The 27,154-nt window shown below is 34.1% G+C and overlaps 1 protein-coding gene across 2 annotated transcripts in view; it reads left to right on the top strand.

Annotated features, from left to right (window-relative positions):
* The window catches only part of LOC130448322 (protein Skeletor, isoforms B/C), an 83,272-nt gene extending 56,118 nt beyond the window's left edge, over positions 1–27,154 (top strand). Inside the window, exons 7-13 of one of the 2 annotated variants that reach the window (XM_056785612.1) lie at positions 11,056–11,240; positions 11,974–12,358; positions 13,438–13,698; positions 18,231–18,424; positions 19,415–19,639; positions 23,535–23,702; positions 23,767–24,195. In XM_056785612.1, the coding sequence (XP_056641590.1) occupies positions 11,056–11,240; positions 11,974–12,358; positions 13,438–13,698; positions 18,231–18,424; positions 19,415–19,639; positions 23,535–23,702; positions 23,767–23,775 (1,427 nt within the window). In that variant the 3' untranslated portion in view covers positions 23,776–24,195. Of the gene's footprint in view, positions 1–11,055; positions 11,241–11,973; positions 12,359–13,437; positions 13,699–18,230; positions 18,425–19,414; positions 19,640–23,534 lie in introns of both variants that reach the window. The other variant, XM_056785611.1, reaches the window with a different exon arrangement.

Genomic DNA, 27,154 nt, shown 5'->3' with positions numbered 1-27,154 from the left:
AATTACATCGAACCAGTAACAAAATCCGAACCTGAAAAATCTAAAATTAGGAAAACAGATACACCGATTAAAACATTTTCTAAACCAATACAAAAACGAAGCTACAATATAAAACAATTAGAGAAGTCTGTAGAAAAATATTCAAATGAATCATTTGTGTATCGAGACAACATTAAAGCAACTGAAAATCAATTTAGTGGAAATATTATTAAAAAAACTTCCGATAAATCCCAGGTTACAACAAATGAATTAAACGATAATGTAAATAGTGTTAAGTTAGGGGTGACCCCAAGTGAGCTGTTACCTGAAAAAGATGTAGTAGTAGATACCAATACAATGTATTGTTGTAAAAAATGCAGCTGCCGCGATTCTGATCTATCTAATCAAAATGATAAACAAGTTGGTTCAGATACAGAATTACCAAAAATTAGAAGTAGCTTCCAACGCACAAAATGCACGTATATACAATGTTTCGCAGAAGAATTTCCAAACAAAACCATAGATAAACATGACTCAGATTGCAGTTGTTGCAGATGTTTACTAGAATTCGAAAAATCCAAAGAAGTTGGTGTAACTGTATATGAAGAAGATAAAACGATACCGTCATTAAAAACTACTTGCAGCTTCTCAAACTGTGATTTCGTAGACTGCGAATATAAAAAAGGACTCGCAAATACTTGCAGCTGTATAGAATGTGCATGTACTTGTTTTGAAGATGACGTACAAGAAGTACAGGAATTACCGGAGACAAGAAATTGTACTTGCGACGTTTGTTTATCCGAACAGGTAAATCCGAATTTAGAAACTCATGAACCAGAACCTCCAATGGTTACGAGGCCTCGAGGTTTTTTCTTCTGTTTTAATCGGAAGGCTAAAAATGAAGCTGACGCATCTCCTCGTAGAAAATTGGTTTCACGCGAGAAAACCAAAAGTAATAAAGTGAAAAGAAGTAAATCCACAAAAAATTCGGAAGTTGGTGATCAAAGGAAAGCTTCATCTAGAAAATATGACAAAACAGATCAGCATTGTCAGTGTTCTGTATGTATAAAAAAAGATCGGAATCGGAAGAGAAAGAAAAGTTATAAAAATAATCAATTCGTTGATTCGAAGAAACACTGTTGTTGCAAAAATTGTATTGAGTAATGAATAATGTACAAGGTTAGTCGTTATAAATTACTCGTTGAATTTCATCGTTATTAACAATAATGGAAGAAAAATCTTCATTTAAGTGGTGCAAATATTGTTGATTAAAAATGCAATAATCTGCTTCATTTCGGAAATACAAGAAAATAATCAAATATGAATCTGTACATTTCAAATTTTCTACCGTTGACTTTTCAACTAATTAACTATTTCTAATTCATGTTTTTCATCGAATCGATATTTAAACAATGTAATAAGTGAAACTTTCACCTGTCAATGTCATTAATTATGTATACTAGATAGAATATAATCAATTATAATTATTTGGAATAATATATTGATTCTTTTAAAACACGACATAGATGGGTGACAGTTAGACAAACCCGACAAATTCTATATAGAAGTCTTGTATTCCCTTAAACTTGAGCGATATGGAACTTTTAAGAGCATTTTAACAAATTTCTTTTATCACTTTAAAATTTTCACTTGAAACAATTATAAGTGGGTAGTTTATAACGAACAGACCCTGTACATAATGAGTAACTAATAATAGCAAGAGCTTATTACTAATTTTACTAAATCATAACGTCAAATATCAATAATCTCAATTTATTGCGTACAAGTTCGAAAATAAAACAATTTTCGAAAACTGTTTATAATTTCATCCCTCGACCTTAATCATTACGTTATTTTCTTTGACTTTGCTACGTTGTTTCTTTGTTTGAAATTAGGATTTTGAATTTGAGATATTTAATTAGCTTTTCATAATAGAAGCACTAAAAATTGATATTTTAACACAAAAAATTAGTATCGCCTCCAAAATATGTTCCTTTCTAGCCAATACAAGCATTTCAACGCGGAATCCAATTTTCCATACACCTCATTTAAGGTACTGAAGCCAAGATAGCACTAAATTTATTCGAATCAGTTGTTTTATAAACACCTAAAGTGCCGTAAGTATCCACCGTAGATACATATATGCCAATGATATAGTTGCCGCGTGTATCCACCGCTGATGCATACATATTTCTGTATTTTGTGCTGCCTACATAAGCATTGGATACATTCCATCTAAATATCTTTATACGTGCTTGTAAGAAATGGCCTACAGTATCCGAAACTGTCCATTGAAATGTTACATGGGCTGAACATTTCGTAATTTTATTTATGGGACATGTAAAGGGATCAATACAAGCTTAACCCTAAGTTGGTGGGGTTGCCACCGTTGACCTTGACCTTTTTGTCTTAAATCCAAAATTTTTTCCAATCCCTACAATTCCACTCATTTATTACTGATTATTTTCCCCGACACCTATGAGGTAAAGTCTCTAGGCGCGTATTTTTACTTGGTATCCACAGACAACTTGCTAATGAGGTAATCTTCGACATATTTATATTATTATCAATCAGTTAGTTGCTAAATAGATAACTATTATTTTCTACTCTTCCTCGATGATCCAGGCTATGGGTCAGAATCTAGTTGAAGGTTTGGAGAATGACAGGAGTTAAAGTTGGAGTCATCGTTGGCAATTCTTCTCCAAATTAATTTCCTTCCATTAAATTCGTTACTTCCATAATGTTGGTCGGGTTTCTCCACAACAATGGATTTCCTGCAACCGCACATATTTCCACAATTTCCTTTACATCTGCCGAAAATTAGGATCGGGAAGCGCTGGAGGCTTCGAAGTTTGGATTGGCATCCTAATGTTTCCATGCTTTTTCCAGCCCCAATCTTCAGGATTGAAGTATTTTCCAGGCTATAATTGGACCTGGTGATATACTCGTTGTTTGAGGAAGATGATAAACTGAATGAATTTTTTGATACTGTCTTGGAGAATCGTTTGTATCTCATAGTATCTTGAAAATTGTCCTTGGTGCAACGACAAAAAGTTTTTTATTCGGAAATAGCGCTGTACTATCAATTACCTCAGGATGTTTTTCCAGAGTTTTAGTTTGCCCATATTATAGGCGGCTGATGCCGTGTTACATCTTGAAAAAGCAAGGAGAAACAGGAAGTTTTCCGCTATTAAATCTCCATATACTTATAAAGGCCGAAGGACTATATATTTAGTCAGATGTACGCCCTTTTAAAGGTTTTAAAGAGAAAATATGACTTTTTCCTTGCCTTGAGCAACACAGGGATGTCGATGTCCTTTGCTACGATAGCCAAGGAATCGCAGGATTGGAATGCAACAAGTGCAGTAGAGACGATGACTGTATGTGCATCTGATTCAGAATAATCAACACAAAAACCCATATCTGTCAGAGCAGTTTTAATAGGTCTATGGAATTAGATTTGTTTTTTCATTACTAAGAATTTTTTTTGGGATATTGTGGGTACAGTACTTTTGTCAAATTGAATTTCTGTAGATTGATGCTTCTAGGTGGGACGCAAGTATTTCCACGACTTCTCGGAGTCATTAATCAATAAGTGAAATTGTAGGGATGAGAAAAAAAATCTTCGAAAATAGGTTCACAGTAAAGAAAAACATAAAAGTAAGGTAAATATGTTGTTTTGGCAGGGTTGCCAGGAGCATTGACGAGCCTGGTCAACTTCAAAGCGCTGTGACAACGTTTTAAATGAATGAAATTTAAACAAAATCTCTTCTACAAATAGTTATTAGGCAAAAAAAGAAATTTTTCCACTTTTTTGCTCATAACTATGTAAATTTTGAAATTATGACAAAACGTCTGATAATTATAATTGTAGGCAAAGCAATTTGTTACAAAATAGTAAGATTGATTTTTTCCGGGTTATCGCGAAAAACGTATTTTCAACCTTTTTTTCAAGATAGTGGCTGGAAGAAAAGTGCAGCAAACCCACAAACTTGGGGTTAAGCCTGTATTTACCCCCCTACATGTCCCATAAATAAAATTGCGTTCTTTAACAAATATTCAGTTTGGCCCTCAAATTTTAACATTTCAATGGACTATTTGGACATTGTTTTGTTTTATACCATATGAAACGAAATAAACGAAAATAATTTTTTTCATTTTATACAAATAAAAACTGTAAATTAAGCTGGAATTTTTGGAACCGTTGGTGATATTCATACTGAATATACTGTTTACACTACCTCTACACCAACACTCACAATTACGCTGTCTGGTGCACGTTTCGATAACCAAATTATCATCTTCAGAGACTGAGGTGAGCAGTTTACTATCAGTACCTGAAGACAATAACTTGGTTATCGAAACGCACACCACACAGTGTAATTATGAGTGTTGGTGTGTTGGAGTGGTATTATAAACCGTGTGTTCAGTATAACCTGTAAATAAAAAATAATTTATACAAATCACGATATCTCTTACTATATAAAACAACAAAACAACTGTAATATTTTTCGCAGATAACACATCTAAATTTACTTTGATTGCCTTGCGATTTTTCAGATATTTTTACGTTATTTTTTTTATAACAGTTTACACCTCTTTTTCTGCTAGCACCTCAACTCTCTTCTATCCAATCTTGGGCTGGAAGTACCTCTCAGATTGTAGAGTTAACTGTATTGATAGGGGCGTGTAATAATTGGTTGGTAACTTTCCGAAAAAATTCATTAAATTTTTTTTTGTTTAACTTGTGTATGCGCGTAGGTAACGTGAATAAATTAAAGATAAAACTAAGAAATTTCCCTAAATATTCTAATAATAAATTAATACGATCCGTCTGTGGGGCACCTTCCGGCTGGGGGCCATTTTGCTCGTCCTACCACCCTATTGTGACGCCACTGAATAAATACTTGAATTAGTCTCAAGTATAGGTTAATTATAGGTCTAACATCTCCATTCACCAACTGACCCTGACAAATCATCATCCATTTTGATGTCAGTCACCTCAAGTTCCACATTCACCAAAAGTTCAATGAAATAACCTGATTTTTTAACGTTATTTATTATCTTTTACCCACACCTGAGTTCAATGCACAAGATTATTTTGAATAATCATTTGACCCATTTTCGGATTTTATGCAGAATATGGAATTGTTTGAAAGTTGACATTTATGGTGAATTTAGCACAGTGGACTTGAACTTTCGACTCGTAGGAACAATATCAAATAAATAAATATGGATTTGCATAGTTTGGAAAGTAAATAAATCGCGCACTTCCATATCGTTTGTGTATTTGAAGGTTTTGTTGGAATTAGTAGTAGTACAAATCGTAATAATTCACTGGTCGAGAAAAAAAAATTTTTTTTGTACTAACACTAGAATGAATAGTATTTTGTGATAAAATGGACCTATACAAATGCGAAAAAAATAATTGTAGCACGTAACGATATTCATTGGTAAAATATTTAATATCTATCAAAAAAAATAATTTCACGTTTTTTAAATCGTATATATTGACAATATTTATAGTTACATCTAATAAAAATGCCACACATCTATTAAAAACAAAACTTTTAAAAAAAAAATCATTTCAAATATCAATTAGCTCTAATTTTTCCTTTTATGGGGGACTGCACTTTCTCTTTTCAAAAAACAACAGTAATCACCCATTATGGCCGAATCCCATCATCCTTGATACCGAATTTCCATTGTTGTAATATCTTGGTGAAACCTTTCACCCTGCTCATCACTGTCAGCTTCCAAATTTTCGGGAAAAAATGTCAGATGGGAATGGAGGAAATGAATTTTAAATGACATTCGAGCATCAAGGGATTTGTAGGCGTCTAGAAGTTCATCAACTAAGTGTTCCGATATTTCCAGCATATATATTGCGGAGTTGTATGCTATCTTACAGGATCTGTCCTGGTTGAAGTCAAATAAAAAAGATTGGAGTGTGATTTTATCTGACTCTAAATCAGTAGTGTGTGTCATAAAAGAAACTCATCTCGAAAGAATAGAATGTCCAATTTTATGTGATATCAAAACTATATTATTAAATTTGAATATGACATTCATTTGGGTTAAAGGACATGTTGGAATACATGGTAATGAAACAGCAGGGATACTGTCTCACAGTCCTCAAATAACACCTATGTTCAAATTTTCAAACTATATTTTCAAATACACAATTTTGCTCAGCAAGTATACTTAGAGTCTTAGAATGACGACTGGTCATGGGAGATATCCCGCCCATCTTGCCAGGCTGGGTATTATGCAATCATCAACTTGTACCTGCGATTATAATTCTTGTCCTCATCTCAATCACATTTTTTTCGGACGCAGCAATCACATTCATGAAACAAACAATTCATTACAGTTTCTTGTTAAACAAAACTACTCCCTACCTCTAAACCTCACACACCTTCTAAGCATAGATAAACGAGAAACTTTAGATCTATTAGTAAATTTTATCAAGGATATTAAAATTAATATCTAAGTAGTATCATTGAAAAATTCTGTGGCTGATGGATTTGCTTCAAAGTCATTTTCTTTCACACACATACACACACACACAACTAACTGTTGGTAGTTTGGAACCATATTGTTGCCCAAAAATCCCCTCACTACACTAAAAAATGCCTTCCATGCTTCAAGTTCCTGTCTAGTGAGCTTTTTTGCAAAATTGTCATCGTCCAGTAATTTTCTTATTTATGGCCCAATAAAAATACCTTCCTTCAATTTGGCATCACTCAACCGGGAAAAGACTCCTCTAATGTATTTGAATCTATCACCCTCTTTATCCATAGCCTTTACAAAGTTTTCTCATCAATCCAAGTTTAATGTGAAGGGGTGGTAGAAGGACATTTTGAAGTTCCGGTTGAAACGCACTTCTTGCTTGCGAATTTTTTTACACAGTGTTGATCTACTGCCCGACTGTCCTATAGACAAAGAAAACAGCAATGTTTCGTAAATTCTCCCTATTAAAATTCTAATCACCTTCAGGTCCCCACATATCTGCTTTCCTTTCTTAGAATAACCTTCAGTCTTTGTTAGACAAAAATAGCAGTCGACAAAATGGTTAGTAAGTTCCAGCCATACCATTGGAATTGCAAAAGGCATGCGTTTGTTCTTCACATTCATCCACTGTACCAACGACGTGCTACAACTAACACAACACGCGTGGGGGGCCCACTGCTTGTCTTGGTCTCCAATTAAAGAACCTAAATATTTGAAATAGACTTTTTTCACGTTTTCGGAAAATTGCCTGGCTTGCGATTTCTTCTCTAAAACTTTTTATGCTCTATTAAGTTTTCGAATTTTAGTTTTCATTCTCCTCTTATCTTCGTTCCATTCTTTCTGATCTTGTACTACTTAATTAATCTGCTGTAGTCAAATTTTCTTGTTTCATTCTTTTCTTCTCTGCTTATATCTTCCTTCTGTCACTATTCTTGATAGACTTTGTAGTGCTTCTCTCTTTATATATCCGTACCAGCTGGAAAATCTTTTGAATATTTTGTTTCATTTCTTATCCTATCCAATATTGTTTTCACTGCTATTTTCTTCAGACGCTTCCTCTCCGCTGCTACTTTTCTACTTTGTACCTTTTTGTTAATTACCCAAGCTTCACTTCCATATATCAACATACAGTTATCGAATTGAATACTTATTAAGGACATAGTAATGTGTGAAAATAATGTGAAATGTTTAATAATGTGAAAATAACTACCAGATATTCAAAATTGGTTTCTCTATCTATTATTTGTGCTTTGATTATCAAATCTTCTTCAGGTTCTCTTTTTTAATGTACTACCATCCTTTTGCATTGCTTGATATTCATTTCCATTCTTAGGTCTAATTTTGTCTTTATCCATATGTCTACCTCTTCGTCCTTTTTATTAAATGTATCTGCTACGATTACTGTATCATCTGCATATACTAATCCTTCTATTTTTACCGGTACTAAGGTTGTGTAGCCAATTTTTGTCGTTCATAGTTTATAGTTTATAGTTCTTCTCTTCCATAGTTTTTATCATCATATCAATTACAAGTATAAATAGAGGAGGATTAAGACTATCTTTTTATTTTGCCCCCATCTTCTCCATCCCATACTCCATCGATCGTCCTCCTCTCAATTTGAAATTTCCCCCGTTCCCCACGGTACCATTACACCAATACTCACAATTACAGTGTATGACGCGAGTTTCGATAACCAAATTATCGTTTTCAGAGATTGAAAATAAACTGAGTTATGAGTGTTGGTATATTTGTAGTATTAGCATCATGTATATTACCAACAACAAAATTAATGTTTGAAAAATGGAAGCAACCTAACCTAACTTATCGAAACGCACGTCAGACAGTGTAATCGTTGGTGTAGTGGTTGTGTAAACAGTGTATTCAGTAGAACTAACCTAAGCACAATGATATCTTGACTAAGTAGCCTTGGGGTGCTCTCTTTTCTATCAATTTTACTACTCACGTTTTCTAAAATGTGCAGAGTATTTGATTGTCAATGTCAAGTTATAATAAACGTCCAATTTCAACAGCTTGAAAGTTTCTCTACAAATTTTCGAAAATTAGATCAGAATTAGTATGAAATATAAAATGTAGAACTGTGGCAGGTATAGCCATATCTCATTTTGCATTTTCCGAAAGGATCGGGATTAATGACTCAACTATAGATACTGAGCATCTTCGATTCCACAGATCCTTTAGATCGCAGTATATATAACATCTTGAACTATACTTATATACATATCTTGAAATAGCAGATTACAGGATCGTTGAGATGATATCTTGGAAGATACTTGAAAGGAAGAGAAGGAAAGATCAAAAAGAAAATTCTAAGGATAAGTTTTGATGTTAGCGAAAAATTTGTAACAGTGTTAAATAGAAAAAGGTTATGATGTCTCGTTGTTGATGATTGGTCAATTTCAGGATATTCTTATTATTTCATTAATAACTGCATTTCTTTTAATTTTTTTATTTCACTTCATTATCACGTTTTAATGAGTTCATTAAGAAAATGCTTTTCAAGCTTCAATATGATTTGCATAAATTATTTTCTCTTCATAAATGTACAGATACAGATCAAATATTCTCTTATGAAGCACTTCTGGATGACTATTTAACTTTGGTTTAGTCTTCGCTGAATGTATAGGTGAACGAGTAAACGTTAATTAAAACCTCTTAACTATGTAACTTTCATAATAGTTGCAGGTAGTATGATTTTTCAAGGATAATGATATTTAAATTTTATATCTTGCATATAACTTGATAAACTTCGAAGCACCCTTTCAAAAATAATAAATGGAGTTTAAAGGACACTGGGTTTCACTAATACTTTTCTAGACGCTCAAAATTGAGGAATTCAGCAATTTTTTTAGACGCCTTTGTGTATTCCAGCTCTTTAACCTACGCATTTGCTTTGTCTGTAGCCTATCAAAAGTGCTTTTAGTTATAGGCGTTTTCGCAAATTTTTATATTTTCTGAGCTCACCCAAATATTGCACCGAATTGCTGTTGATCACAGTAAAAACCCGACAAAACTTTTGTTTTTTGTGATTAATAGGAACCATTAACTGAAAAACAGTATCCTCTACATCGTCTACTTCTAAATTATAAATGTCTTTCCTTCGACAACCTCCAGTCTTTATCTGGGTCGTCCCTCATAAATGTTTCAACTTCTTCCTTTGTTAGCACCTTCAACTGGTTTGGATAGTAGTATTATATATAAGAGAGTGTATTGGTTGCTGGAAAAAGATCCACTCCATTTATAATCAATTATTTGTATACAAATAAATCCTGAAACAATAGGGATGTGTCAGCGAAAGCAACACCCAAATAATCAAAAAAATTCAAAATAAAGTGCTAAGAAGCATCGTCAATGCACCTTAGTACTTCATCTTCATCGGGACCTGGAGATAGACACTGTAAGGCAGGTATCCACTAAATTCGCAAAGAGTAACGAGCAGAGAGACGACTGAAGAGGACGAAGCCTTTTGAGTTAGTTATCTAAGTGTAAGCATGTAGACAATAATAATTGTAGTAATAATAATTGAAAGAGCTTCTACTGAGTAAAACAGTTAGTTTACAGACACTATTGAGTAATTTAGTATACAACAAAATTGTTCTTAGATCGTTCGTGTTCTTAGAATTTTTCTTTATAAAGAATACAGTTCTTCTTTCACAGAACCGGGATGGAACTAAATTTTCTTGAAAGAGAGTAGTTCTGAAGATTTTTATGAGAATGCATCTAATTGAGTATCCATCTGTCATTATATATTTGTTTTTAAAAGAATTGCTAAAAGGAACCGCGACTGACGAAAAAGAAAGTAGTTTTTAATCAAAACAACACACCCTCTCAGGCATGGGCTATCGCTAAAATCACAAACCGAAGTTAAAATTGGTTAAACATCAACCGTACTCCCCAGATCCGACTTCCAGCGACTTTATCCTGATTTCTAACTTCAAAGTTCCACTAATTTCATTAGACGACGATATCATCGGAGAGAAAACTGTATAGATTTAAAAGAAAACTCTTTAACTCCGAAACTTTCTTCCCTCAAATTATATTCGTTGGTATTCCCAGGCAAAATTTTATAAAACCACAGTTTTTCACTATAGAAATCGGTTAAAGTTCCAAGTACGTACTTTAGACACATTTCCTATTCTATTATTAAGGTCTACGTAGCGTAATGGCTAGAGTACAAGGGCCGGGAGGTCCCAGGTCCAATTTTTTTTTTCTTTACTTATGTTGTGATAATTATTTTTACGTGGCATTTATGCCTGCCGAAGAGAAGAGTTGACTAATTTAATAAATACACCAAGGAATCAATAAAAGCGTTATTGTTTCTTATAAAGAACTTTACTATTACGTGAAAATTACCATTTAAGTTCTGTATTTTAAGCAAATTTCGCTAGTAGAAGGAATATTGTATGAAAATCGTGTATAAAGAGCTTTTTTCGACTCATGTGATGACAATCTTCTCATTCACCGAAAAAGGCTAATTCAACTAAAACAACTATTTTTATTATGTACATTTTCGGAATATCTACAACAATTCTGATTTTTTTTAAGATGATGGAGAATACATGTCTTTTGGTCCATCTGGAGATGAAAATAAAACGGAGATGATTGGTGGAGATGTAGTAGTTGCTTGGGTTGACAAAGAAACTCTCAAAGGATACGCTGAAGATTATTATTTAGAGGACAAATCTCAATGCTCAGGACCAACGGGATCATGTCCAGACAACAGACTCGGAGTAAGTAAGATTCTAAACATTATGATCTATTTACACCACCGGTCAAATGTTTTTGACCACCCTATGGTGGTTTGTGTGATACACCTCGAATAAAAATAAAAAGAATACGATCAATTTTAATATATAAATAGATAATGAAACTACAGTCTGCAAAAATTTCGACCAATGACCGTCAACTTTTTGATTCCTTTCGCTTTTAAGGATATTCCAAGGTGCGAAATCAAACTAGAACTCTATCGGGTTGAAGTCGGGCGACTGTGACGTCCAAATCATTACTTTCAGTACATAATTCTTTCAAATACTCTTTGCATAACGTCGAAGAATGTTTGTGATTGTCGTTGATTCAATTTTCACCAGTTCTCCAGTCGCCTTTCTTCCAAAACATCCACAAACCATCACACTTTCAATCTTCATGCATCCAAATTTTATGATCTTTAGCCCACTGCAACCTTATTCTTCATTGACACCCTTCCAAAAAGACCAGTTTCTCTTAATCTTCTTTCTACTATAAAAGCTCTGAAAGTTTTCTTTTTTTTTTCACGTAGTAGTCCATAATACGTCGAGGTATTTCTAATTTGGCAACAATGGAAGTTAAATGGACTTGAAAGGAGAAAAATATAAATAATTATGAAGGAAAAGTGTCTATTTTCATTGTTGGGTCGGAAACTTTTCAGACAACTCTCGTAGTTTATTCGCAAATTAAAAATAATTTCAACACATTTTTTTGTTACAGGAAAATACAAATAACATAAACTTGTTAAACTCAGCTATGGTGAACGGTTATTCAATTATAACATATCAACGACCTCTAAAAGCTTCCGATCAATTCGATCGTCCTATTTTTACAAACCACTCTCAAGCTATCATTTGGGCTATCGGGCCACTCAACCAAAGAAAAGAAGTTTCTTTCCATAGCAAATACCTTAAACAAACGCATCTAATTGACTTTGGAAGACCGGCTACATGGAGCTGTCCAATGCCAGAAGTAGAACAGCCTTCAATGACAAGTGCACCTTCCATTTTTGCTCAGCAGTTACCACAAGGTGCTGAATCAACATCCGCATCTCAAGAGGAATTCTATGAAGAACCCATTACTACAGCTCCAAAAAAAACTAATGGTATCTATAATTAATTATTATAATTGATTGAATCCAATACAAATACGGTAAAGTTAGTCTAATAAATGCAAGGTTTCAAATGCCCTTTTCTGTTCTGATCTGACATAGGCACTTAACCCAAAAGAGTCGACGATTTCAAGATTCTGACGAATGACCAAAAAATTACCAAGTAGAGGAATCTGCAAACAGTCCATTCTCAGGTATTACCAATACAAGAGTCGAATTAATTTATGTAATACCTTCTTACATAACCCTCTTTACAAGTCGCCTAAATGACCTCTATGTGATTCGTATAATCGAATTCCATTGCTAAAGATACTCTTCTCACTTCCTGGATCGCCAATAGACGGTCTTTTACGTCAAAGCTCGAGAGGGAACTCCTTTATCCACCCTTTCGTCTGCTAGTGGCAACATACGAAGAACTTCTAGGATAATTCTCCTATCGCCATAAGGTGAAACCATGTCTTCAATCATATCTTTTGAATCGTCGGTGTTGCAGGTTTTCTGCGGTTTTTCTGTAACCTGGTGAACCGGTTCACCAGCCAAATGGCCGATGATAAAGAATAATGCAGCTGTAGCTGTGAAACCAAAAAAGATAATAACAAAAATATATCCCCAATATCTGAGGAGAATAGTTTTTATTTTGTACCGAGCATTTCTTTATTTTTTTATTCCAATCCCCCCTTATTCTTTTTTTCGGTCTGAAGCAGTAAACATCACAAACAACCACCACAACACAAGTATTGCAGAGTAACGATTCCTATATCAGGGCCAAATTTAATGAGTCCCCATAACGACAAATTTTTCGCTTGTTAAAAAACTTAGTTATGTAGAGCAATCTCGAAGCTAAATTTCAAATGTTATTCGTCCTCTGTTTTGTTTTCATTCCACTATAATGGAAAGTTGTAGACGCAAGTTTCCATTCAAAGGAATCTGTATTATTTTATCTATTATCTATTCATCACAATTATTTCTAATACAATACATATAGTGGACATCATTATCACTCTTGGTAAAATAATGTGACGCAATTTTTTTTCATACAAATGAAATCGAATTGTTTGACTTTTCTTTGACAGGTAGAAGACGAATTTCGCAAAGAGTAACGCAAAGACCCAAAGAGAACAATGACGATTCGCAAAACAGCGCTTCTAAAACAGAAGAACAAACACAACCGACGAGAAGAAGACAACAGCAAAAAGAACGACCCACTCCATCTGCTGTAAAAAAAATTGTACCTTGGGTTATACCGCCAATACAATGTAATGAACCCGAAGATGGAGTATTTTATGCGCAAATGGGACCTACTGGTGGAAAAAGAGGATATCCAGCCATTACCGGTGAGCATTATCTTTAAAAATGAAATAAGAATTGTTGTTTCAGGTTTCTATCAATCTCCTAATGAAGGCAAGAATCGGATATGCTTTTCAGACTCCTGTAAAAAAATGGAAAATAATATGTCATCAAACTCGTATTTACTGGTCCTTAGCGTTTCGACAGCTAGATTGCTATCAAAAATGATTCAAAGCTGATCTTCTTGCCAGTAACCTGTCTATTTCGGAAATAAGAAGAAAACGCATCTCGCCTTTTCTGGCAAGATTAGTCCAACAAATCCTTTAGATCCTCTATTCCAATAAATTATTAGGATCTCATCAAAAACAAACTTTATCTTTCTTATATGGTCGATTTAGGAAACACCTGATGAGACTAGGTAAGCAAAAACGGACAAGTGCAGATCCTGTGGAGAGAAGAAAGAAAAATCAGTTCACCACTGCAGGCCAATACAAAAATAATTTACAAGAAACTTGTAGGAATGAAGATCTGATCTCCTTACAGCCACCTAGAGTTCATTAGAATATAACTCGAGATGTAGATGTTAAAAGCAGATGTGATTGAGGTACAAGATTATCTATGTCAATCTGACAAGACAAGACATTCACTATGCGTATGAAATATAACAAATGGTGTGTTTGATAAAAGTAGCTTCCACCGTAACAGTCGAGGACCTAGTAACTTTGGACTGTTATAGACCGTTGACTTTCATGTTGGCGATCATATTGACGTGCACGTGTTATGCGCCGATCTATGCTTCTCCTACCCATTATCAAACCTTGCTTAAGAAAATCCTACTTTACAAGATTGTGTATTACATGATAAACATATTCTAATTTATATTTTTTTATAGTATTGCCTATTTTGTTAATGTGCTCAAAACTATCGATATTTAGAACTCTATCGACACAACTTATCTTCAAAATATGCCAAGAAACATCTCAAACGCTTCCAAAAAACGTTTGAACAGATTTGCTATGAACTGCCTTGAATCTGTGCGGTATAAGCTACAACTCAAATAATATTTCAACACTTCCAATCGTTTGAGCAGATTTTCTGTGAGCTGACTTGAATCTGTGGAGTATAAGCAACAAATCAAACGGTTCCAAATGTTTGAGCAGATTTTCTGTGAGCTTCTATACATCTGTGCAGTATAAGCTACATCTGAAACTATATTTCAAACGCTTCCAAACTTTTGAGCAGATTTTCTGTGAATTGCCTTGAATCTGTTCAGTATAAGCTACATCTCAAACGCTTCCAAACAATTGAGTAGATTTTCTGTGATCTGCTATGTCCCTGTGCGGTATAAGCTACAAATCAAACGGTTCCAAATATTTGACCAGATTTTCTGTGAGCTTCTATACATCTGGGCAGTATAAGCTACATCTCAAACGCTTCCAAACAATTGAGCAGATTTTCTGTGAGCTGACTTGAATCTGTGCAGTATAAGCAACAAATCAAATGCTTCCAAATGTTTGAGCAGATTTTCTGTGAGCTTCTATACATCTGTGCAGTATAAGCTACATCTCAAACGCTTCCAAACAATTGAGCAGATTTTCTGTGAGCTGCCTTGAATCTGTGCAGTATAAACAACATCTCAAACTATTTTTCAAACGCTTCCAAACAATTGAGCAGATTTTCTGTGAGCTGCCTTGAATCTGTGCGGTATAAGAATACGGGAAAGATATAACATCTTACAATCCTCGTACGATCAAAGTTATGGTCATGGCTGCAAAGGATTTGTTTAATGTTATAAAACTTCAGTTATTTTTGTTCGTATCCCCACTCTAGGACCTCATTTATTGTGTATTGTAGTTTCTAGGTCAGTTGATTTTTCGATTTGTATATTATTGAAAGCGATTTCTTCTTTTGGTACAGTTTGTTGTTCAGATTTGACCATATATTCAATCCTGTTTGTATTAACTTCAGAAATAACTCCATAACTTCCACTTTTCGTATACAGGTCCTCCTAAATATCAAACAATTCATGTGAACTATTGAATTTGAGTTTTTCCGATATTAGTATCATTAAGAAATAACCGGAAGGTTCAGGACGTTCTTATCAAACGCAAAATATTCAAATTAGATGTGATTTTATGTTCTTTTTCTTTATTTTACATGAATACAAAAGTTGGGATACAAGAGCCTTTCAAAATTATCTTAATCGAAGAAAAAGTTTTAATAGTTGATAATCCATTGATAAATTGATAATCCACATCTCCAAATCTAGCATTTTTAGACTCCTTTCTTTGGGTACTTCACCTTCTTTAGGTGCCATCTCCATTTAATTAAGGTAACAATTTCAGTCCCGAGTGGTGCGAGTTAAAGATAATGTGTTCTTCCCAGTCCAATTGCGTATGTTTCTTTAACCATGAATATTATCTGCGATCAGGCCCACGTTTTCCTTCGATTTTTTCTTCTATTATTAATTTCAGTATATCATACTTGTTATTACGATATATGTGGCCAAGATAAGCGATCTTTCTTCTCTTTATTGTTGTAACTCTCGTTGCTTTCCCATACGTCTTTGGGTACTAACTACACAAAAACTGGCCAAAGAGACAGTGACGAATTTTATGCAAGAATTTAACAAGCCTATGCAAAACTGTGTGTTTAACTGAATCATACTGTACATATTTTTATGTAAATATTGAGGTGCCTAATTTATTATTTTTATAGATTTGTTTCCTAAATTTTTAACGATTTGACAAAATATAAGTTTATAGTCTGATTGTTGAAAGATTGGCAGGTCATAGTATCTTTTACGTGACTTAATCAGGAAAAGATTATAAAATAATGTAAAAAAGGCTATACTTCCGTATATGCTTGGTGTAGAATTAGAAAAAACCGTTAGTTTGGCGTTTTCGAAATCATGAAATTCATTTATTTATACACTAATACTTAATCGGATTGGTAGACTTCCATTTCGACATGTTTAACTGGATTCATGAATTAAACGAGTTTTTATTTTGAAGGAACATATCTTTCCGAGAAGGAAATTTGGATGTAAATGGGGAAGACGTGAAGTAGAAAAAAAGATTGATTTTTGTTTTTATTTATTCAACTTTTATTTACCTTCGTATTGGGAACTGTTTCTTGATGTTGTTAAGCAGGCACAGAAACAAATCCATTTTTTGATTAGATTAGGCTAGATTAGATTTACAGCCAGTTTTGTCATATGGAGCTGAGGTGTGGACACTAACAAAACACACGGAGAAGTTAATAACATAATAATATTAAGGAGGATATATGGGCCAGTTTTCGAAGAAGGAATATGGAGAATACTCAAAAAACAGAAAACTCGGGGATCGGTGCAAACGACCAGATATTGTAGCTGTGATAAGAAGTAGAAGAATTATGTAGCTGGGCCATGTAAGAAAAAGGAATGAAGAGACAACAATAAGAAGTGTGTAGAGAGGTCAACCAGAAGGGAGGCGTCCATTGGGAAGACCAAGAGCAAGATGGAATGACCCAGGGGGTAAAAGATGTAAGAAGACTTGGTGGAAAAGTAGACTTAGCTAAGGATAGAAAATTATGGAGGCAACTTGTTGGCGAAGCCAAAAATCAACTTGACATTGAATGTCTACTACACAGTAGTAATAGTAGTAGATTAGATTTACTTGTGTTAAATAACTCGAGAGAACGATATTTCTTCCTGAAATACCATTTCTTTTGATTTAAGAATCCAATTCAAAAAGCCAAAACTAATTATGTTACAAATCAGTTACATTTAGCGAATCGAGAAATAGACGAATTGGATAAATCAATGAGCGATTTTCAAAATTAATCAAAAGAATTTGTATTGAGTATATTAAACATTAGAGATAAAATTGGAGCCGCAGATAACATTATTAGAAAATGATATCACCAAATATCGAAATAAAACTCAAAAGCTCATGACTGTTATGGAGAACGAAGTCAATAAATTTTATAAATCCTGCAATCTAAAATATGATAAGCTTGATAGAAATAGTTTAAATAGAACAATATTGAATGGAGAAAATGTACTGATGTGAAAATTGACGAAATAGAAGAAAGAATCAGTAGCTCAAATTTGAAAATAGATAATGTAGAAAAGAGTATCCATCATCTAATTATAAATACTAGCTTAGTTCGTAATCATACCGAAAACTTGTAACAGCAAGTATTGAGAATCAATTATTCAGTCTATCAAAAAATTTGAATAAAATTGAAGAGACGTTAACTGAAGAAATTACAAGAATCAACCAGTTTAGAATACAATAATGTAACAAAAATTTAAAAAGTTTTAACAGAGTTCAATAAAACTAGTGATGAAGCTAGAGATTGTTTTGGAGAAGCTAAGAACAAGACAAACTAAAACGGAATATTTGAATTACAACATTTCTATTCGGAAAGTCAATAAATTTCAGGTTAAACCGAAAGTACTACTTCCCGAGATATGGAACCCGATAAATGGATTCTACGACCTCGAAAACGCTAAATCGGCGTGTTTTTCTATGATTCTAAGCCAGAAATATTTTCAAAAAGAATGTAAAATTTTAACAGAGTAATTTTTAAGGTCATGTTGGATGGGGTATCTCGTGGTACATCAACGGACTCCTGATTCCGGTGATAAATGTTGTTAGAGGTAGAACATACACTTTCGTTGTAGAAGGAGGTATCGACCCGGAGATACCAGCCAAGTATCACCCCTTCTACATCACTGACGATCCAATTGGAGGTTATGAATACAAAACACCGGAAGAAAGAAAGGTTAGTAGGAAAATTTTGATTTTGATTAGATCATCAGCCAGATTACCGGTTGGAGGGTAAGGACACATACTACTGTCTTCATGTCTTCATATATTCAATTCCATCTCTTTGATATGATTCTTATTTAATTCTTCCTCTCTTATATATCCATGTTTTCTTTGATCTTCCTTCATAATATTTACGAGAATGGTTACGAAAACGGGTCCCCTTCAGTATACTTCCCTCCCCTCGCGACACACCTTTCCATACGTTTTTTCCATTGATCGAAATAGTACTGGAAGTCTTCTTTGCTAAATGCCTTTAGAAGCTCTGCCGTTTTTTACTTTACCACTTCCATCAACTCAAATCGGGTCCCTTTCAAAACAGATATTTTTCTAATCTTTCTAACCTTCCTAAAGAAATCTAATTGACGTAAGAGCTTTGGTCAGGAGTCAGATTTTTTGGCACCAACTTCGCACAGACATTTGTCATGTGTAATTCCTCGTCTAAAATTTTTCTAATTGTTTCTTCATCGGCGTTTACAGCTTCGACAAACATCCGGATGCTTATTCGACGATCTGCACGCACAATTTGCATGATTTTGGTCACTGATCCCGGAGTTGAAACAGTCACAGGGCGTCCTAGGCGCTGGTCATCCTCAGTGCTCTCTCGGCTCTCACTAAAGCGCTTACACCACTCAAAAATAAGCGCATGAGATAGAGAATTGTCCCCAAAGAACTCTTGTATTAATTTATAGCACTAAGTTGGAGTTTTTTTCAATTCAACGAGAAATTTGAGATATCTAGATACCCAACGCACTACTCGTTTTTGGCCCCACGCGTCTAAGACGCCCTCTAAGACCTTCAGAAAACTGGGAAAGTTCGAAACTTTTGTCGTAAGAAGATTGCCATTAATTACCATTCAATTTTCAATTATAGTAATAAAGTGTTAAAAGTTTTTCTATCTATAAAATATACTTGTATAATGATTAGCCAAATAATTCAATTTCAGAATATAACAATTTTCGCCGGAGTGCGTAAAACCGCAGATGGTAGCGTAGAGCCAACCGGTACTGGAAGATTATGTAACTGGGTCGCAACTGGCGATTTAGATGCTGATGACTACCCTTCCTTCGGAGCTTATCAACGTAGTTTGGAGCTTAAATGCGATCCCGGAGAACCTGGTTTTATCGAATGGACACCAAATAAAAATACTCCGGATACGGTTTACTATCAGGTAAATATATAATAGCGTATGGGGTTTTCAGATATGTACAGGGTGGACAAAAAAGAATCCAAAGTGTATCTTTGGAAACTATTAGTGGTGGAAAATTGTGGTCAAAAAATCTTCAGCTAAAGTAGCTAAAAGAAGACTGTCGAAAATATTTTAAAAATTCCAAGTGTGGAACCGTCATACTTAAATTTTAAAATGGGAATTAAAAATTGAGCATTTCCATCCTTACTTCAAGTGATAATTTAACTGTGTCCCAAGATCGATTAAACGACTTTTAGAAAAGATGAAAAATTCCCTTTTTAAATTTTCATTTTTTATAGTTCAGTCCCGTTTGGTTGGACTAATTTTTTAAAAACTCTAACAAAAAGTTGTTTAACCCCCATTTCTAATAAAGCCAATTCAGGCCCCTAAGTAAAGAGCAACAAAGGAAAGATGAATCTACTTTTATAACAAATTGCTAAATTTTTTACACCTAATCATGATTTGGATCACCAACAAATGATAGAATACCTAGCTCAACACTTATAAATTAAAGAACTGACAGATCTGTTCACTCCTAAGCAAATTAAAAAAAATATATCTCGTTTAAACACAAAAAAATCAAAGTCAAGAATTATTTCACTACGAGGTGACGAAGCAAGGCGATTTCAGTTCTATTTATCTTCAGGGGAGCTAATTTTGGAAAATAAAAATCCTTATTTATCATACAAGGGGAAAAAGTTTTTCATTGAAGCTTCAGTATTTTTTTGTGACAAGAAAAACGATGATTCAATAGTGGAAAATTATATATATATGTTATACATAAAGCGACAATTAGGCCTACATTGCTAAAGAAACTTTCTGATTTCGACTCCACCGGAATCTCTCTCTCTCTCTCTCTCTCTCTCTCTATCCCTCTCTCTATTCCTTTAAATAGTGGAGACTCATTTCTTTCTCTCCAGCTCATTCCACATGAGGGATTACTGCTTATTGACTGAATACTTAGTTTGGTGGAAGATTTAAAGTATGAGCGTGACACAATGTCAAGGTCCGGACACTTTTCTAGCATACGAGATATTGATGTACAGGACTCGCTGACCCTTCTCTTCCCATACAGCAAATTATGCCATCAGTCCTTAGTAAATTGAGTTTTCTTCATAATTTCATATTTCATAGTTGAGTAGTAGGCGGTCTATTGCACACTTAGGTCTTCTGATAGGCCCTACTTGAAACTACCAAATACAAAATGTCACGAAACTGTAAAGCTTCTCATGTGTTTGAATCTCGCACGTGTGAGTTCTGGCCACTTAACGATGTCGTGTTCTACAGTTTCTTCCTCCTCCATACACTAGTAGCATTCAAGAAGTACGGAAATAGCGTCTGGTTAACACCAGTCACTAGTTTAATTTAGCTTGTGATCCCATCATCTATCGCTGTTAAGTATGTCTTGCCTCAGACTACTGAGAGATGGAATAGCTACACTTTTGGCTACACCAATGGGTTCTCTAGTTTGATGGTTTTGTTGATCCTAATCTGACGAGTACCTAATTCAGCCTTCGTAGTCCGTGTGACTTGTCCTGGATCTTGCAATCATCAATTACTAGTTCTTGTAAATCATAAGTCAAAATACATACTATTACAGTCGTTTCTCGATAGCTTATTCTTCAATATTGGATTGGACTAATTTTCCTCTCTATCTGGTCTAGATTCTTACACGACCTCGAACAAAACTTGTACTCATTCGAGAACAAAACGTTGATCTGAATTGGACAATTTTGAACTCCTTGGTGATGTTTTACGAATAGCAGTAGACTTGATAGATTAGATCCCCTGTCCACTTATTTAGATACACAATTTTCACTTTGTTCAGGTGACTTGATAACTCAATATAAATACATTTATCAATTGCTTACACTAAATAGGGGCTTTATACATTTAAAAGAGTCGGGACAGAGGAGAAGCCCAAAATGTGATGATTGAGGTCAATTTAAGTCTATTCTAAGCTACAACTTTGAAGGTGGGACACAAAATTTCGAAATAAATAAATTTCTTCGCAATCCTTCAACTTATGGATACCATATTTGTTATACTGTGAGAGGCTGTTGAGGGCGTTGAGTAGAAAACGATCGAACCGTTCTGGAGGGTGACATAACATCGAAATTTCATAGAAGTGTTGTATCTGTAAATTGACTTAATAATGGATAATTTACTTCTACGACTTGTTCACTTTTTATTCTGTATATGTACGATGATTGTTCAAGAAGCCTGGTACAAAAAAAGCACAAAAACTTTGGAAAAAAATATATTTATTGTTCAACTTAATCTTCTTTTAGCTTCATACACTTTTCCCAGCGATGTTCAATGAGTTCGATACATTCAAGAATCGTCAAATAGACATTAACTGCTGACATCACCTCTTCATTGTTGGAAAATCTTTAACCAGCAAGTATGGAAACAGAAAATAATCCGAGGGAGCTTAATCTGACGATTGAGTGCACTCCATTCATTAATTTTGGCCATTGAAATAACGGATATTTGAGCTGGTGCATTGTCTTGATGAAACAACACTTTTTTTCTTAGTAAAATGCGGTGGTTTTTGCATGATTTCTTCGCCTAATCGTTGCAATAAGTTCGCACAATACTCGCCGTTGATATTTTCTTATTTTTCAAGATAGTAATTGAAAATTATCCCACTCGCTTCCCAACAAAACCAACGCCATGACCTTGCCTGCAGATGGAACGGTCTTTGACCTCTTTGGAGCCGGTTCTCCCTTCTCAGTCCATTGTTTTGATTGTTCTTTTGTTTCGGGTGTAAAGTGATGGACCCACGTTCCATCCATGGTAATTAAACGCACTCAAACAATCCGCTTGAAATATTGCCAAACACTCGGTGGAAGCATGTTCACGACGCTGTTTTTGTTCCGTAGCACTCATCTTGTGCACAGCTTTCTCATGTCCAAATTTTCAGTTAATATGCGATGTACCACAATTTTTGAAATGCCTGCTAGTTCGCGCATTTTCTGTCGACGATCATCCATTACCACTTTGTGGATTTTCTCCAACATTTCTTTATCTATTTTTAATTGAGATCATATAAGGTAGTTCGAGTCATTCAATCGCTTCTAATACCTAATTCAAAATGAAGTTCAATTATTGATCTTAAAAACATGAAAGCAACATAAGCCAGCAAAAACCCAGGCTGCAGTGTTTAAATTGGGGCTCAGGATGTATCACAATTACAGCAAATTCTCTTGTTGAGTGTTGAAATAAGAAGCAATGTCAGTTTCACGAAAGCTTAGAGCTTCTACAAGGCACAAATTCGTCCATCTTTAGAATATTACTCACAAATGCTCGACTTAATACAGAAGTCGATCCAGAGTTGACCAGAAACTTGAACAGCTTGGATCATAGAAGAAAGACGCTGATCTGACTGTCAGACGTGGATCATAAACACCAAGTTCGCCTGCAGTCGTCAAAACATAAAAAAAATGTGTGAAGAAGTGAAATCAACTATCAAGGCACGTCTTTCCGGAACATTGCAACATATAGAAGTTTCAGATCAATATCCAGAGCGATCTTTATACGAAAGGTACCACTCAAACTACTACACCTCATTTGGTCGACAACTCCGATGCTAGTCTTCAGATCTATATTTCACTATTGATAACGAAGGAGCAGTCTCACCCAGAGTAGATTCTAATTCAGCTTCTATATTTGTTGAGCTAAAGCCTTTCAAATAAAACGTTAACTATTGATTGCTATCAAACAAATACCAAACAACGTGGCATCTTCAAACTTGAAACATATGCTATAGACATCTCTAGATCAGGTCAGGTAATTCTGGAACCATCCTATTACTGTGTATATTCCATAAAGTTACTCTTGAAGAATAGAAATGTGATTATCTTTTTATTTCCAGTGTTTCACTCACCGACATTTAGGTTGGAAAATAAACGTTTTGGATAGCTGCGACGAACAGTCCGAAGCTAGTGAATATCATTCATCGATTGTTCCAGCGCCCCAATCCTTTAAGAACAAACTAGACTCCGACCTAGAATCTAGTCCATCTATTAGCGTCGGGACAAGGGTAAAACAAATTAATATAATATCAAAGGATAACGAAGATAAAGACACTAAATCAATCATTTCAGAAAAAATAATTTTCACCGCACCTTTACCAAAGCCTTCAGAGAAGTTACCAATACTTAATCCATTTCCGGCAACCAGATACAACTTTTATATTCACCAGCAACGACCGAATCAAAATTTGTACTACTCCAAACCTATCCTCAGCACTGGAAACAATCCAACTTCAAACATCTTTAGCACCACCGCTACGACAACTGACTCGCGTTATAAAATTAGTAATAACATGGCTGTATCTAGTGACAATGTCATCTTAATACCACCACCGCTTCCTATTCGAAAAACTATGTATAGAAAGAATATAAATCAACTGAAAGTACTAAATCCTTCGGGAATAAGATACCATAATACCCCATCAGTAATGTCTCATAAAAAATTATTAAATTATGAAACCCTTATTGAGAACAATGTTAAGCCATTCACAATCAAAGAAATTATAAAATTAGACATATCTCCTCAGCAAGCTTCAACTGAAACTTTTTTAATAGCAGCTCCTAAAACTGATTTTGAACCGAATTCTATTAAAACCCAAAACGGTTTCGTACCCATCATTAGGAGAGTGATTGAGGACCGTGTGGATAAGTTAGAACCTAAATTGGAGTGTGAAAGTGAAAAAGGAGGCAAATCAAAACCAGACGCACTTCAACCCTCTCCTATGTACTCTTCTAAACTAATAATAAAAAATAAGGTAGATAAACGACCATTGATCAAAAAGAAACATCAAATAATTATGAAACGATCACGTAACTTCGACGATTTTGAAGAACCTATCGCCGAGGCTAACGAAAAAATAGAATCTTATTACCTACCACCCCCAAATGCTCAACCAGTGGAAGTGATCAGAAAACCATCTAATATAGATATCGATCTACAAGAATCCAACCAGATGCTTGCTTCACCGCCGGATGTTGTTATAACTTACGACGGTAAAAAACTTTCGGGACAAAGTTTGACAGCTAAACTGTCAAGTCAACCGTCTATTATTAGCCATAGATTGTCCAAAGCTTCGGCTTACGTTACTGGTAGACCTCAATTCGGTCAATTCAAAGGAGAACTTCCTCCTTTAAATATTGATTATATTAGTAAAAACGCGCCGCAATTACGAACTTCCGCTGGAGTTTTGAATAGGGAGTTAGACACCCCGTTACCTTCGAATGACGAGGAGAAAGCGGTGTCAACGAGATTGAGTAGGGTAGAGAGTTACGTGAAATAAATTTATTATTTAAATGTAGTTGGGTGATAACTAATTCGTAACACAAAAGGTATCGTTTCAAAAATTAATTTTTCGTTTTTGAAAAACAAATAATTCCACTCGTTTTTTAGACTATTAGGTCGTAGTCTACAATAACTATTACTAGTTACTGCACCTGACTTAGTAACAAACAACTTATGAAGATGATAACCGCACAAGCTGGCGAAACGTCAGGTTATTTTCGACTACGACCTAATAACACAAGAACCATTCCGAAAATGGTTGAACATATAAGTTTACACGATTGCAGAGATTTTTTTCTCATGTGTGTGAATAATAATTGCTTTGTCTATATCTATTCTCAATTCTTCTACAGATTTTAACCAAAAATCAACGAGAATTGGAAAAAAATTTGAAAAATATAACTTCTTTTATTTGCCTTACGCCATGAACTTGACAAAGGGCCTCATAGAACATGTCCCAATTTCTAGGCATCACCGTTTATGTTCCATAGTTTTATGTTATGTACATTTTTAGTTATTTAATTTTGGTCCTGTCAAAATATAAAAAAAGAAGATTACTTATAAATAAAACTACTAGTAAGTAAAAAGTTTTAAAACAACATATAAAAACAAGAAATTGAACGATAAACAACAAAATATGGTATCAGAAGTTAATAATAAGAAAATAGTGACAAAGTATAAAAAGTGTAGTGATAACTGGAATACTTTAAGCCCCAGGAAGCGTTTAATGTACAGGAGCCACATGGATGGCCAAAATGGAAGCAAAGATTTGAAATATTTTTGTTAGTTTGGAATATTCTTGGAGAAGCATGCTTAGTTATCTATAATACATTTGAAACAAAAACTAGATGATGTGTTATCTTGTTTTGATGATCATTTCTAACCCGAAAGAAATGTAAGTTTGGAAACATTTAAATTCTACAACATACATCAAAAAGGTCAAAATATTGACTCCTTTTTAACTGAATTAAAAAAGCAAGCAGCTAACTAATCGTTTGTATGTAAAAAGGATCAGTGTAAAACCAGCTATGCAGAGAGGATGATAGAAGACAGAATGGTACTGGGTGTTCTGGATAAACAAGTTCAAAGACACTTATTAAGGGAACCATTTTGCTAAGGACAAACAGGACCAAAACTAAATAAATAAAAATGCGCATAACTTGAAACTATGGAACAGTTTCTTTTGTTGAATGGCAACACTGTTACTTTGAAAACTATTTTTTTGATGTAATTGTAATTGCCAAATATGAAATTTTGGTAATGATGTAATAGCCCCCTTGCTTTTTGGTTCTAGAAACTGGAAAAATCATTTAATTTCATAATTTAGAGAAGAGATTACACTCAATTTTTTTCTGGAAATTGAAAACAACTCATAAAAACAGTCAGTATAACCCCATTTATTTCTACATGGAATCAGGAAGCCAAGAGAATTAAAGTTATGCTTAATTTGAGGACATGTCATCATAACCGTAAATTTTATTAAATGGAAGCACTGTTACTTTGACAGCTATTTTTTTAGTGTATTCGTAACTGCCAAATGTGAAATTTTGCTAATGATATAATAGCACGGTATCCTCGTTTTTTGGTTCTATAATCATTTAATTACATCAAATTTTTTTGGAAATTGAAAAAAACTTTAAAAACATTGAGTACAATCTCATTTATATCTACATGGAATCAGGAAGCTAACACAACCAAGGGAATTAGAGATTATTGTTAATTTGAAGTCATGTCACCACTAGAAATTTTATTAAATAGTAAGCAATATTACTTTGGCAGCTATTTTTTAGTGTATTCAAAAAGATTTTTACTTGTTTTGAACTAGTTTTTTTAATAAAAAATACCTAAAATCAAGATAAATCGATAAAAGTATATAAGAAATTGGAGGTTAGAGAAAAAAATGTTTTCAATATATTGCTAACTTATGCAGACATACTGTATAGGATATTATGTATTATTGTTTAAATAATATGTAATAACATTCTATTTAGAAAAAGGATATGAAAATATCTTGGAATTACTAAAAAATGTGCTTAAGACTTCTCTGGATTTTAAAAATTAGCATAAAAAAATTTTTTTGTCTAATTTTGAAATGTGGAATACATTTGTCAATCAATCAGTTAATCAATACCTATTTTGTAAATATTAATGTTATATTTTTAATAAAATTTTTTGAAA

The sequence above is a fragment of the Diorhabda sublineata genome, chromosome 8, assembly GCF_026230105.1.
Source record: "Diorhabda sublineata isolate icDioSubl1.1 chromosome 8, icDioSubl1.1, whole genome shotgun sequence".
Classification (NCBI taxonomy): domain Eukaryota; kingdom Metazoa; phylum Arthropoda; class Insecta; order Coleoptera; family Chrysomelidae; genus Diorhabda; species Diorhabda sublineata.
The sequence above is the reverse complement of the archived record's forward strand: the minus strand, read 5'-3'. Positions and strand labels throughout refer to the sequence as shown.